At 32.9% G+C, this 14,169-nt stretch overlaps 2 protein-coding genes across 4 annotated transcripts; both read left to right on the forward strand.

Moving 5' to 3' along the window:
- The first annotated feature begins 842 nt into the window (after positions 1-842).
- On the forward strand, positions 843-5,061 carry LOC108693245 (protein jim lovell-like). The gene is made up of 4 exons (XM_018202090.1): positions 843-1,351; positions 3,417-3,688; positions 3,787-4,137; positions 4,248-5,061. The coding sequence occupies exons 1-4, from the start codon at positions 970-972 to the stop codon at positions 4,863-4,865; spliced, it is 1,623 nt and encodes a 540-aa protein (XP_018057579.1). The 5' UTR covers positions 843-969; the 3' UTR covers positions 4,866-5,061.
- Positions 5,062-8,463: 3,402 nt separating this feature from the next.
- LOC108693246 (CUE domain-containing protein 2) lies at positions 8,464-10,814 on the forward strand. Of its 3 annotated transcripts, none has more exons than XM_018202093.1 (5): positions 8,464-8,617; positions 9,219-9,308; positions 9,726-10,065; positions 10,134-10,307; positions 10,387-10,814. In XM_018202093.1, the coding sequence occupies exons 2-5, from the start codon at positions 9,220-9,222 to the stop codon at positions 10,642-10,644; spliced, it is 861 nt and encodes a 286-aa protein (XP_018057582.1). In that variant the 5' UTR covers positions 8,464-8,617; position 9,219; the 3' UTR covers positions 10,645-10,814. The 3 variants fall into 3 exon arrangements, with proteins under 3 accessions (XP_018057582.1, XP_018057580.1, XP_018057581.1); XM_018202091.1 differs by lacking the exon at positions 8,464-8,617 and adding an exon at positions 8,719-9,130; XM_018202092.1 differs by lacking the exon at positions 8,464-8,617 and adding an exon at positions 8,719-9,111.
- Positions 10,815-14,169: the final 3,355 nt, after the last annotated feature.

Consider the following 14,169-nt stretch of genomic DNA (forward strand, 5'->3'; position numbering starts at 1 on the left):
TATCCTAGAACATCCAGATAATTTCGAGAAGGTGACACAGGATTGAAAAAGATTTCAGACAAAAGCGACTTATGCGACTTCGAAGGGGATATAAGGTACCAATCACACATCGATTTAACTTTGGATGACATTGTCAAGATCACTTTGAAATTTTTAAACGGAATTCCCCATTTTTTATCGCATACTTTCATAATTAATTATCATTCGTAGCTTACTTCAAGAACTTTTCAAAACACTATAATAAAATATTTTTTCATTAAGTATTTTTCAAGTTACAATGTTTAAAAGTTACATTACTGCTGACATTAGCATTATTCAAGATGTCCGACCGACGTGACGGCTAAAAATGTTTACGACTCTTAAATATTCATCATAATTCACTTCGTACTATTATTAAATAATCTAATCAAAATTCACTTTTTTTTTCATTTATCAGCTGTGGTAATCGTTAATAGGATAGGATTAAGAAATTTATGCGGATGGATCATCCCTCTTTTATAAAAATTAAGTTTGTTGTTTACCCATCGTTATCCCAGTGTTGATGAAGACGTTGCCTATCAAGCCTAGCGCGCGTGTGACGCCTATTTTAATGCCTCGCTACTGTAAGTCGTGCGTTCCTATAAAAAGCGGCGGTGATTATATCGACATTTAAACGATAAGGAATACCCAGCGCAAAGTCGTACCTACGTAACGACTGAACCCAATAAAACACGATCTTCGATGTCATAAAATGTGTCTGCAACGATTATTAACCGAGTCATTAAAAAAAAAAAAAGAAATGTCGGTGACATGGGTGAGAAGTGGTGACTCGCAAATTTATCAGATTGTTCGTTCGGGGAAGTTTCAGAGAGGCGAGGGTCGCGTCGAGTCTGTCCATCGAACATTGTCAACCTGCGGCGCAGCGGTATCAAAGAGCGTAACGTCGCGACGACGACAACCTCCACGGCGAATATCAAGAGGAGCCCGGCGATGAAGCAGGAACCGAAGAACGAAGAAGACAGTTATTTCGACGAATCAAGCATGCCGGCTGCGTCAACGACACCGCCTCCGCCGACGGCATTGCCGTCGACGGCATTGCCGCCGACGTCGTCCTCGTCATCGTCTGGCTGGCATGGAAGCGTCACGCACCGCGTGCGTTCCCACGCGCGTAGCCTACGTGCCATGGCGAACCCCAGTGCGGTCTGGGCACACTTCGATCTATGCACTGACGATCCGTTGCGCGCCCAGTGCCGCATCTGCGGGGCGGTTGTCGTTCGAGGCGGTGCGAATCCGCGTCAGTGCGGAACGACAAATCTGCACCGGCATCTCAGGGTACATCACGGGGGCAGACTGATCGGCAGACGTTATCATGGTAAATATAAAATATCATTAGGGTACTTTCTAAATTTCTTCAAGTTTAAGTTCAATTTTTTCATTGAGGTGTAACACAGGCCAGAAGCCTAAGAAAACGGAGAAGACTTTTGCAATCTAATTGAAAAAATTGTAATCTTGAAAAATATGAATTAAAATAGCATTTTTCCAGGTTTGGATAATAACTAGTTAAAACGTTAAAAGTTAAAAAAAATTAAAAAGTTAATAACTTTTAACTTTAAGTTAAAAGTTATTAACTTAACTCAGTTAATTTTAAATGCATTAAATTTTAACTTAACTAAGTTACTTTGAAACGTTAACTTTTTAATTTTTTTTTAAGTTAAAAAATTTTTTTATCTCTTAAATATCTTAGAAAAATAATAAGATATAATAAGAGCGTATATTCGTAATCTGTACATATTTTAAGAGATCCATCTTAAGTAATTTCTTAAGATAATACAGTCCTCTGATTGGTTTATGCGGTTATGCCTAATGCCATAAGCAGTCTAAATCTAATTTTAAGCCTTAAGTCATAAAAAATAGATCAATTACAATCAAATATTCTTCTCGCATTCGATCGCATTGTAATTGGTCAATTTCTTATGTCTTAAGACTTATTAAAAAGTAATCACTGATCTTGTATCTTCTCGATGTGCTGACTGTTTTTTGTGTTATAAGTATATAACACATAACGATATAACTTATATAGTTATATCGTTATATGTTATATACTTATATGAATAAAAAAATTAAAAATTTAATTACTTAATAATTTATATTGTAGTTATTTAATCTCATTTTAAGAAAAATTGCGACATTTTGATCTAAAAAATAATTTTTTCAAAATTAACTTTTTTTTTTAATTTAAGTTAATTCAAGATTTACTTAACTTACGTTAAATTAATTTTTTATTCCTTCAACTTTTAACTTTATTAATTTTGTAAGGCCATTAACTTTAACTTTATTCAGTTAAAAAAAAACATTAACTTATCAACCCTGCATTTTTCATACAGAACAAATAATCGATGTCTTCTCGCTTAAAATTAGTTTCCTTCGATCGAATACATTGTATCTAATAGTGATCTATTTCACGTTTATTTAAATACACGTGTTACGTGTAATTAATATTTATATCCATGTTTTAATCCGTGTAATTTTTAATACACGAATGTCATAAAATACATGTTGAAATGCATATCTGTGTATTTCAATACAAGATTATATATGTGATTATTTGAAATATACGAGTACACATGTAACGTATTCATATTTTATTTCGTGTGATTATTAATGTATAACAAGATATCCGCATATTAAATACATTTACGGCGTAACTAAACTAATTATCGAAATTGTTGTTATAATAATTGAGCGAAATATTAAAATTTTTTTAATTTTTTTGCTTGTGATACATTTTTTTTTCAATTAGTCAAATATGTATTTACAATTTAATATTGTATAATAAAAGATTATTATATGCAATAAATGCAACTATAAAATGTTTATTTTCTCATTTTTATTTCTTAATAAATTTATCTCTCTCTCTTTCTTTCACAATTAATATTTTATATTTTATATTTATTTATAATAAACGATTTATTAGAACTTACTTATAATGTGAATACAGGCAAGAAACAAAACTTATGACAGTCGAATCTTAAGTGCTCTAAATAATTTCGTGTGAATATTTCATTTGTATATCATATTTTGTAATTTCTTGAATTGCGCGCACGAATTGATTTTTTGAACTTAGAAATGCAAACTGATTGAAGTTACGTTAGTAGAAATGGGCATTAATTTTAAACTTTCGTATAACTTCTAATTCTAATGGAAATGAAATTTTAATTAAATTCAAGTTTTTCAACTAATAAAATAATTTTGATTAAACGATTTTTCTAATTACATAATTCTTCAAGTAAAGAATTAGAATTACAGAATTCAACATTCATAATCAGAATTTAAATCTAAATTAATTATCATCGCTATTTAAATTGCTCTTGACATTCTTTTCGCAGCATTCTTTCGACTTACATATACCATATAACAAATTTATTTTTTTGTCTTAGTTTTACAGTCAACGTCCCAAGGCAGTACAAGTTCGAAAGCAATAAGGATTGCAACGCAATCCTTAGTGAGACCTCACATTCGTAACATCGCACCAGCGCCGCTACCTCAGCAACAGCAGTCACAGCAACAGCAGCAACAACGGCAACCAAAGACTCTCGTATTAAAAACTATTCCGTTGAAAGTGAAACAAGTTGCACCTACAACTATCAAAATGCCATCGCGACAAACTAATCAAGGATCCCACAATGTTGTGCATCAGCAACCTACAGAAGTACAGAGATTCATTGCGAATGTTATATCTGTTATAAGATGAAAGTATAATTCGATACAGAGATTTCTATTAAACTCATCTTTTTCTCCATGTTTCAGGTTTGCCTAAGGTGGAATAGTTACCATAGTAATATGCAGAATAGCTTCCCGTCATTACTGGACACAGAACAGTTCGTCGATGTGACCCTGGCGTGTGAAGGGCGGTCTCTGAAATGTCATAAAATGATTTTATCTTCCTGCAGCGACTACCTGGCAGATTTGTTACGGGAGAATCCGTGTCAACATCCTATTATTCTAATGAAGGATTTGAAATTTTGGGAGGTGGAGGCATTGGTTAAATTCATGTACCGTGGAGAAGTCAATATCGCTCACGATAAATTGCCGCAACTATTGAATGCCGCTGAAGCGTTACAAGTGAAGGGACTAGCCGGTCCAAGTCCCTCATCTCAAGTAAGTCAGACATCAGATTTATTATATAATTACATTAGTCAATGTCTATGGAAAATTTTAATTAATTTATTTAATTTATTTAATTTATTTATATTCTTTTATATCGACAGAATACAAAATCACCGTTACTTATACCTCAAACAAAGCCATTGTCGTCTCAACATGTAGTTCCTAGAAGTACCACCGAATCCAAAGAGAATAAAACATCACCTTCAAGGGTGTCTATGTCTTCTAGTCCTAAGCGTGCGCAAAAGCGACAACAGTCCGAATCTATAGAGTCAAGACCTTTTACCAAAATACGTCTGCAGCGACCCATCACGCCAATGTCTCCATGTGCGACTGTAAAATTGGAGCCTTTAGATATACCTCTTAGCCCGACAGAGATATTCTCAGAGAATAACGAAGTCACAGCTTCTTCAGACTTTGAAAAACTTATGAGTTTACACGAGGAAGATGATTCAGGTGGCGAGGAAATTAACGATGGAGACGAGAGACTACATTTTTGTGAACTGCCAGCTCCGCCAGATTTAAACGATAATGAAGACCAAATGGAGTTTGTACCTACAGATTTTCTAGAGCAACAGCAAGACATTGTCGAAGAAGAATTAAGTTGTAATAAAGATAATAATAAAAAAGAATCTCTTGATTATGCTTCCGCTGACGTTGGCGAGGACAACGAAATCGAGCATAATGAAAAACAGCCCTTGAGAGAAAAGAAAGTGACATAGTAAAATAAGATATAGAGATATCTTATAATCTATGTAATAATTGGATTATCCTACAAATTTCAATGGAAACTAGTGTAAGAATATCTGCAATTTGTTTTTTTAAACTCAAGCGAAAAAATGCATTATAACAACAAACTGAATCAGAGTCATCATATGAGAACCAAGAACCAAAACAAAACAGATTGTTATTTTTGGAATCTATTAAGAATACTTTAGAAAATTTACCTTTAATTTTGCTGTTGTAATGAGATCTTTAATTGAAGATTAAATCTTACTATAGAGTTTGGAGAATTTCAAAGAAGGTACAATACATTAGATATTTCCGCTAGTCAAACGCGTATTTTTTCTCGCAATGTATATTTATTTAAATATCTACATGTATTAACTTCATATATACAAATGATACAAGCATCTGCTATAGATTGCGCATTTATTTTTAAAAGAATAATATAGTGTCCGCTTATAACGAATTTGATTGTCTTGTCAGCGGACGTGGATCTTATGTTGTGAAAATCTGAATTTTTAAACTTTAGACTTGTGTTGTATAACTTATCTTGTCTGATGAAAATGATAATGTATTATGTATCGATTCGTTGCGAATTATAATTATTTATATATTGGATATATGAATAAATTGTCATTGACGATACTCGCATTGTACGCGATTGAATTATAGATGTAAATTGTAATGAATGATGATACATCTTACAAATAAATGGCTATTACGTACAGTTTTGAATATACTAAAATTTTTATTATACGTACAGAGGCTGTCTTTATAAAGAGATGCAGGATTTTACGCGAAAAAAATGCGAGTCTTTATACGAGTGTAAATAAAAATGTAAACTTTTTTTATTCGCGTTGATGCGTTGAAAGATATAAATTTGACATCTTTGATATTCAACTTAAAAAAATAAAACGCTAATTGAAAAGAAAATCTGGAAGATCAAATTCCCAAATTAAAATTCCTACAGACGCTTTTCTTTGAACATAATTTTCAGGATAAAATGTTAGAATATTTCGGTTATCACAAATTTTAATAAAAATAACTTAATTAATATGTTTTCACGTAAAAATAAAGATTTTACAAAAAAAAGTCCCTCTGTCTTGAAAATTGAGATATTAATCGTTAAAATTGACAACTGATAATTTTTTAGAATGTTCCCTTCAATTTGGATGACTAGGCTTATTCGGCGCGTTTTTGCAGGAAATGAAAAGATTTGGTAGAAAAAAATGTCGCTCTTTCCCGCGAAGCGAGATATTAATTAAAATTAAAAATTCACTACTATTGAACTTATTATATTAAGTTATACTATTGAATTATAAATCGTTAGGAATTATAATTATAATCATTAGGAACCGCTCTTACTTATCGTAAGCCCGGATCTACAATAGGTATTTAAACCTTAAGGCCCTTAAGGTATCTTTTTAACCGATGCTTGAGTTCATTTTTAGTGGCAAAATAAGTCACGTGATCAAAATTGACGAATACCAAGTGCCAATTTTAATCAAGTGACCTATTTTGATGCTAAAAATGACCGTCAAGCGTCAGTATGAAAAAACAGCCTCACAATAATCGTAAACGCAGAATTTCGACCAATCGCGTTGCTCGATTCGGTCATCCAAAAATAAATCAATTAAAGTCCTCCGTTTTCTTCCTTTCCATGAAATAAAGAACTCTTGAATTTCTTATGCTTTATGTATTATGCGTTAGGCAAGAGTCCTCCCCGTTTAAAGCCTATTCCACACAAACTTGCATAGCCGCATAATCACATGCGTAAAGAAAATAATCCAATCACATTTCTGTCATAAAGACAAACGTAAAATATGATTAGATGATATTCTTTATGCATATGCTTATGCGACTGCAAGTTTGTGTGAAATGACCTTAATGGCCGTAGCACAGACACTTGCATAACGCATAATGCATAGTACATAAAGGAATCGACCAATCGAAATTCTTCTTTTCCATAGAAAGGGAAGAAAGGAATGATTCTGATTGATTTATTCTTTCATATGTTATGCGTTATGCAAAAGTCTGTGCTGCGGCCAATCGAGTAATGTCGATTGGTCGAAAACTTTAGGGACTCCGCACAATAAAAGGAACAAGGAACAGAGAACAGAGAATTTCAATCTATCAGAAATCATGTATTGTGGAATATATAGTTTCTGATAGGTTAAAATTCTTATTCTCTGTTCTCTGTTTCCTTTTATTGTGCGGAGCCTCTTACTGTTACTGATCTAGTTTCCTGATCGAGGAAATCGGATCAGAGTATAAGAACCAACCAACTACAGTCGAGTATTCTCTTATTACAGTCGAACGACAGGGGAATGCTCGACTGTAATTGGTTCTTACATTCTGATCCGGATTAAATTCTTGGTAGAAACTAGGCCACTGTTACGGAAAGTGTGTGTGACTAGCTTAAGTCGACCCAACGATTATTTTGCCGCGCAGAAATATTATATTATTTCTATAAGTTTTGCAAGACATTATTTAGGGTCTGAGCGCAAAAATTGTCATAACACTTACTTAGACTTAAATTGTAGACGTAAGTAACGCACAAGCTTTCACGTATGATAAAATTTATTACTGTGTCTCCAAGAGACGGCAATAAATCGTACGTCATATGCCGACGGTCTTGAAAGACTCGATTATGAATATCCCCTATAGGCCATAGTCGAATCTTATTTCAAGATCGTTTTAAGTAATGTCTTAAGACGCTAATGCAATCCTCTGATTGGTTCGTGACTTCTTAAAATTATATTTAAGACGGTCTCGAATGTAAAAATCTGACTATGGCCAGTATTCATAGTCAGATCTTATATTCAAGAATATAAGACCGTCTGCATTAGCGTTTTAAGACATTATTTAGAGTCTGAACACAAGAATTCATAAAATTTATTTGACTTAAAATTCATAAAACTTATTTAGACTTAAATGTCATAAAACTTATTTAGACTTAAATTGTAGAGCGTAAGTAACGCACAAGCATTGGCGTATGACGTAAGATTTATTGCCATCTTTTGGAGACACGGAAACCGACTTAAGTAATGTCTTAAGACGCTAATGCAACCTTCTGATTGATTCGTGACTTCTTAAGACTGTACTTAAGACGGTCTTGAATATAAAATCTGAATGTAAAAAAATCTTGAATATAAAATCTATAAATATCGGCCTATGAATATCGACCATAGAATTATTGATTAGTGCGAACAACTTCCGCCGCGCGGCAAGCTTTGTCGTGTTCTGTGTACAGGAGCCATAAGAATTAGCCAATCACACAGTAAAGGATTTTCAAAAACTTACAGCTCTGATTAGAGAGAAAGCATAATTTATACTTTAAGGTATCTTTAAATATGTATATACATATATATACAACATAAACACAATCTGCGTGAGTTGTGAAAGATTTTTTCAGCTTCAAAAATTTTAACTCTATACAGATATTTTAACTCTACAGACTTACTGCACATGCGCAGACCAACGTTCTTTTTCTTCTTCTCTCTCTCTCTCTCTCTCTCTCTCTCTCTCAAAATCCTCTTTCATAACAACATAGCAGAGCCAATCACGGAATAGTCAGCGTTGTCTGATCTCTATCTTGAGGATTTCTACTCCACTCTACGCGTCCACCCCTCCCCTCGTCAAACTGTCAAATCGACTAGCGTTGTTTGTATACGAAATTTATCTTCGTTGTTTGGCGTTGCAGGCAAACTCGAGTGTCCCGATTGAGGTAGCCTGGTTTCAAAGTCAGGTTCGTACCGTTTCTGCCAAGTTTTTTGTCTTGCGAGCGAGCGACCGGCGCGGTTTGTGCCATCAGTGATCCACCGTTCTGTCATCGCCAAGCAATCGCGATTATCGCTTTCCCTAATATCCTTTCCGTTTATCTATCCTTTTTATCTATTTACCTACCGACTTATTCACCCCATCTTATATGCGACACAAATATTCCGCGTGATCAATCACAATCAATTGCTTCTGTCTCCCTTCTCGAGGAACCGTCGTTGGAGCATCTCGCGCGTAAGGGCACTTGAGGGCTGACCGCTGACGAATTAGAGACCTGCTGCCCTCTCGTCTCCCTTAACCTATATTATAAAGGATCAATGAACGTTGTCGCACGTACGCGCGAGGAACATTTTTCGTCGCATCGCCAGTCAGAATCAGACCGCGACTAACCGCGACTCCGCGAGAGCATTTGAGAACGACCTCGCTCGCGGAGGTTGGGAACTCGCGGAAGTGTTTGGTCGGGTGTGTTTGCTTTTATGTCGTACGGATCCGAACATCGTTGATATTTGATCGAATATTTTTAGCCTTACCGAAGGTAATACGTATATTAACGAGTTTGACGATTGCAGGATGAGCCGGACGATGGATGAGAAGGAGGAACTGGTAAAGAAGGCCTTATTTAGTTTTGTTAGGAAGCAGGTACCCACCGCTCAATTGAGGTATAGATCCATCTTTTTCATCTCTATAATTATTTTCATTAATCTGGTTTAATCAGGTTGTTTTCCTTTTAACAGTTGATACAAATATCATTCAAAGCTGCGTTTCATTTCATACATGATAGACATGATGTTCATTTATCCTTGTTATTTATCGAACAAGGATAAATGATGCATCATATGTAAAACAGAATGTAGCTCTAGCTTTTAACATTCAATGAATCACTGTGTCTCGTAAAAGAAAAACAGTCATAATTACATTTGTAATACAATAACATTCTATGTAATAATAATTATTGTTTTTATTACACCGGATTTGAATAAACCACAAATGCTTTGTAAATGTCTATATAATTTTGATTTTTCTCCAATAAATTTTTTATTATGATGGGGACATTAATAGATATTCTCTTGTTTTAGTTTAATAGATGACATTGTGCTCAGTTATGTAGTGAGTATGGTAGAAGAAAGTGCATTGGAAGAAAATTTAGATGTGGATGGACTATGCGAAATGGTATCTGCCTGCCTTCCTGAGTTTTCTACTATCGAGAAAGAGGCTGTGTCGAAATGGTTGCTCGATGTAGAAAGTAAGTTGAAGCAGGAGAGTAAGGAGAATGAAAATTGCCAGTCCCATAGTGATCCGCTGAATCACATCAGTCTGGCTGCTTTACTGCCGGCCGGTACACAAAGAATGCGAGTCCATCATCTCTCGGAAACGAGTGACGCTGGAAGCGATTCCAGTGGAGAATACTTTTCAGAAGTAAGAGAAACACCGGACGTAGACATGTACGAGATGTGTTTTCGAGCATCTATTATAACTTTTTTTAGGAATCTTCTTGGCATCAGGTGGCTCTACTGCAAGAGATGTTTCCGGCGGCAAGTCCTGCCGAAGCGAGGCATTGTTTAGCAGTGGCTGGAGGCGATATAGCGAAAGCCGCGCAACTCGCATTACATCGTCAGGAAGCGGGTCAAAGCATCGTGAGCAATCTCACGTTTCTAACGGTGAGATTTCGTAGCGACGTTGCTTAATTATATAAAAGCGATATGATTTAAATGGCGGATTAAAAATCATTTGTTTCAGCCCAATGGTCGTAATAAGGCAAGATTGAACGATGAGGAGTTGAAGTCTCGTATTATCGCACGATATAGTTATGTTGATAGGGACGACGATTGTCGCGAACACCGTCCAGTCGCGCCGAAAACAGAGCCTAAGAAGTTGGTACGGTATCTTGACAATAAGATCGTAAGTGTAAAGGGTGAACGTTATACGGAAGTACGAAGGGGTGGCGAGGATGAGGATAACGAAGGTGGTAGGAAGAGAGGCCATTGCCGCCCGTAACCAGTCCCTTTGCCTCCACCCCCTGATCCACCCCCTTGGAGGCATCTAAGAGATTTTCGATTAAATCTTTAACTTAGATCATTTCCATCTTATCCATATATAAAAGTATAGACAAAATATTGAATTTAAAAACGTTTACATTTCTGTTGACGTTTCATTTTCATATGCATCCTGCACAATTCTTTTTCATGTAACATTAATTTATCACATTACATAGCAATAGTCAATTTTTTACTCGTTTGAATTTATTCACAAAGATAATCTTTAATATTTTATTTCGTAATGTAAATTATATCTTTATTGAGCGTGCAATGGCCGTTTTAAGCAAATATTCGTATTTATAGTTTAAATATATGAAGTTATACAAATACATTAGTGAGACACCTATTAACATCAAGAAATACTTACTAAAGACTTATGAGGAAGAACTTATTTTGTGTATGATAAATTGATTACAATCAATTATTTAACGTTAAGACGTTTTATGGCTTCCACAATCAAATATTCTTTTAAGCTTTATCAACACACACAATGCTAGAAATCAGCACGAGAAAGAATTAACAAATCACATTTGAACAGTACGGTCACATAACTATAATGCGATTGATCAATTCTTTCTCCATCCGAGATCTTGGATTGATTTCTAGCATCTTGGACATAAGAATTTGTCCGACTCGTTAGTAATTTTACATAGTAAGATAGAATTATAAAAGAGATACATATATTTGATTTAGATGATTATTTGTGAATTGTTATGTAAAAAAATACATAAATGTTTTATTATTTAAATAAGCTGGCTATTGTAAACTCGGCATTTGACTTAATATTCATTCCTCTTATTTTATTCTGATAATAGTTCTGTTATATTTTTCAAGTTTATTTATTTTATATAGATATAAGAATACTTTTTTTATATAGAATGATTCTTCAGAAACAGAACATCTGAATATCTTGATCAAAGATTTAATTTTTCTTTTCGTAATTGCCATACAAGTTGTATATAGTAATTTTGTGTATTTACTTGTATTTACTTGTATTAAATATTAAGAATAGTCCTGTCCAATCATGTTTTACTTATTTTCCGAATTTTTTCAAATCTATGTATCATATATTTTATATGTATTTAATTGCCTCTGTTTCTGATGGAACACTGTATATAAATAGCGCTAAATAGAATTATTTAATTGCATTATTACTTTGTAAGTGTGCGAAGAATTTTTAATATTTCATTGTATACTTTTAATGTTGCGATTACTTTATTTGTTATACAAATCATGTGAAAAACGTTGTTTTTTTTTCTTACATTTACATTAAAAGTAGATGAACGTAAACAAGAAGTGATTTATGAAAATATACCTGAAATGTATTTAATCAAATAGCAACATTGTCATGTAGTAAACTGAATTCTTTTTCAACTGCACTATAGGAAAATGTACTATATATATTAGACGATAAAGCAAAAATTTTTATCCGCACGTTTATTCAAGTGTCCAGAAATAATTATTTGACAATTTAGTAAGAGTCAATATTATCTTAGTAACATAAGAACAGATTGCTGCGAACGCGCGAAAATGTACGTGTAATTATCGTTTATCGAATAATCAAAATCGGGGAAGGATATAAATTGTAAAAATTATTTGATAGGTGACTTAAATCTTCTATAGCACCACGTATCTGTCAAATGAAAGCATTGATATTGTTAAACACAATTACAAAATATTGTAGATTTTAAATAATATATTGTAGTATACGTACTTAGATGAACACACACGAAAATATTCGCTAGAAAATATTCATTCTCTAGGGATAAAAAGTCTGCTTGAAAGCCGCCATACAATTTGCCAGTATTATTATCCTATTATTGTCGCTATCGCAGACTTTGAAATGTAGCGCAAATATAATCATTGAAGCGTTAGGAAGTCATGTATAGAATATAAACTCTAGACTTATTTCAGAATTCGTTATCTTGATGATGTTCGTATAGATATACGAAAATTGTGATTGTTTCCGAACGTTGTAACTGCGAAACACAGTTTAAATTTAAATCAAATATTTATTTGTTCTGTATTGAATTTTTTTAGCTTTAATATTACAAACATCTTTTATGATTCAAGGAAGCGATTTATATTATATTTGCTTGTCAACATTGCAGGGAAACGTAAAAGTAATTTGTAAAATTATTTACTTCACAGATTATCAGTTCGATAATTTCTAATTCTTCTTTTATCTTTAATTGCTGTTCTGCGTAATTGATCTTTTCAATGATAGTTGAACTACGTAAATATATGAATGTAATGCAATACATGTCTTAAAATGAGCGGATTCTTGCCATAGATAATTATAAATATATACGAACATGCTATTATTAAATTGTGTATTCACCGTGGATACATATTTGCTGAAAACTAAATGTATTTCATCGCCGATTAAATCTGAATTATACCGATACTATCAATAGATTTTGAGAATGATTGTTAAAAGGAAAAAAAATGCTAAAGGAATACAGTGAAAAAAAAAAATAGAAATGATAAAATGAATTACTTTAGTTTTAAGTAAATTTTCCACGAGTCCTACGTTGCATATAAGCACTGTGGCTATTAATTTTTAACTCGTTATAGATGTGAACTTTTCAAATTGTGTGAAAGTAAGATGTAATGATTGTAATTATAATATATTATACTTGCCTTTTAATATATTCTAATCACATGTCTAGATCACAATTAAAAATGTTAATACAACATGAATTCTTTCTTTTTGTCAATTGATTGCCAGCGATTATATGTAAAGATTATATGTAATTTTTGAGAATATTTGTATTTTTATGACTTTCTGGATCGAAAGAAAAATAGCGATTGTGACGATTATATAAAAGTATGAAATTAGGACGTTATATTCTGTATAGAATTTTGAGGCTTTCAGTATGTTCAACAAAAAAATCAATGTCAAAATGTTTTCTTTTTAAGTTGTATGTATAGTCACACAATGTACATCATATCTTTTAATCTTTTGCATTGTATGCAAAGAAATTTTATATTCGAAATTTAATTTTCATATATTGGATTCATTATTTTTTCGCGTAATTTGTTAGTTAACGAAAACAATATAAATATTTATCTAATATCAGTACCTATTTTAAAAACTTAAATAACTATGTGGCGTTCACATTTTTTTCATTTAATAATAAATTCGACCATCATAAATGTTTCTATTTTTCAGTGCACATTCTTCACAGAACATTCTGATATTTGCGATTAAACATTGGAGTATTACGCTTATAATTGCTAGGCTTTCATATATAATAAGTATAATATAGTTTCGACAAGTATTGATCAATATTTAATGTATAAAATTTGAACATTGTATTTCCTTTCAGGCAATTGTGGAAAGTAATCAAATTACGATGATCAATAAATCTCATAAATATCGAAGTATAACATTTTATATATATATATATATATACATACACACACGCGCGCGCGCATATATATATATATGTATATATATACATGTGTATATATACACCCA

Source organism: Atta colombica, unplaced genomic scaffold (genome assembly GCF_001594045.1).
Source record: "Atta colombica isolate Treedump-2 unplaced genomic scaffold, Acol1.0 scaffold89, whole genome shotgun sequence".
NCBI classification, from domain to species: Eukaryota; Metazoa; Arthropoda; class Insecta; order Hymenoptera; family Formicidae; genus Atta; species Atta colombica.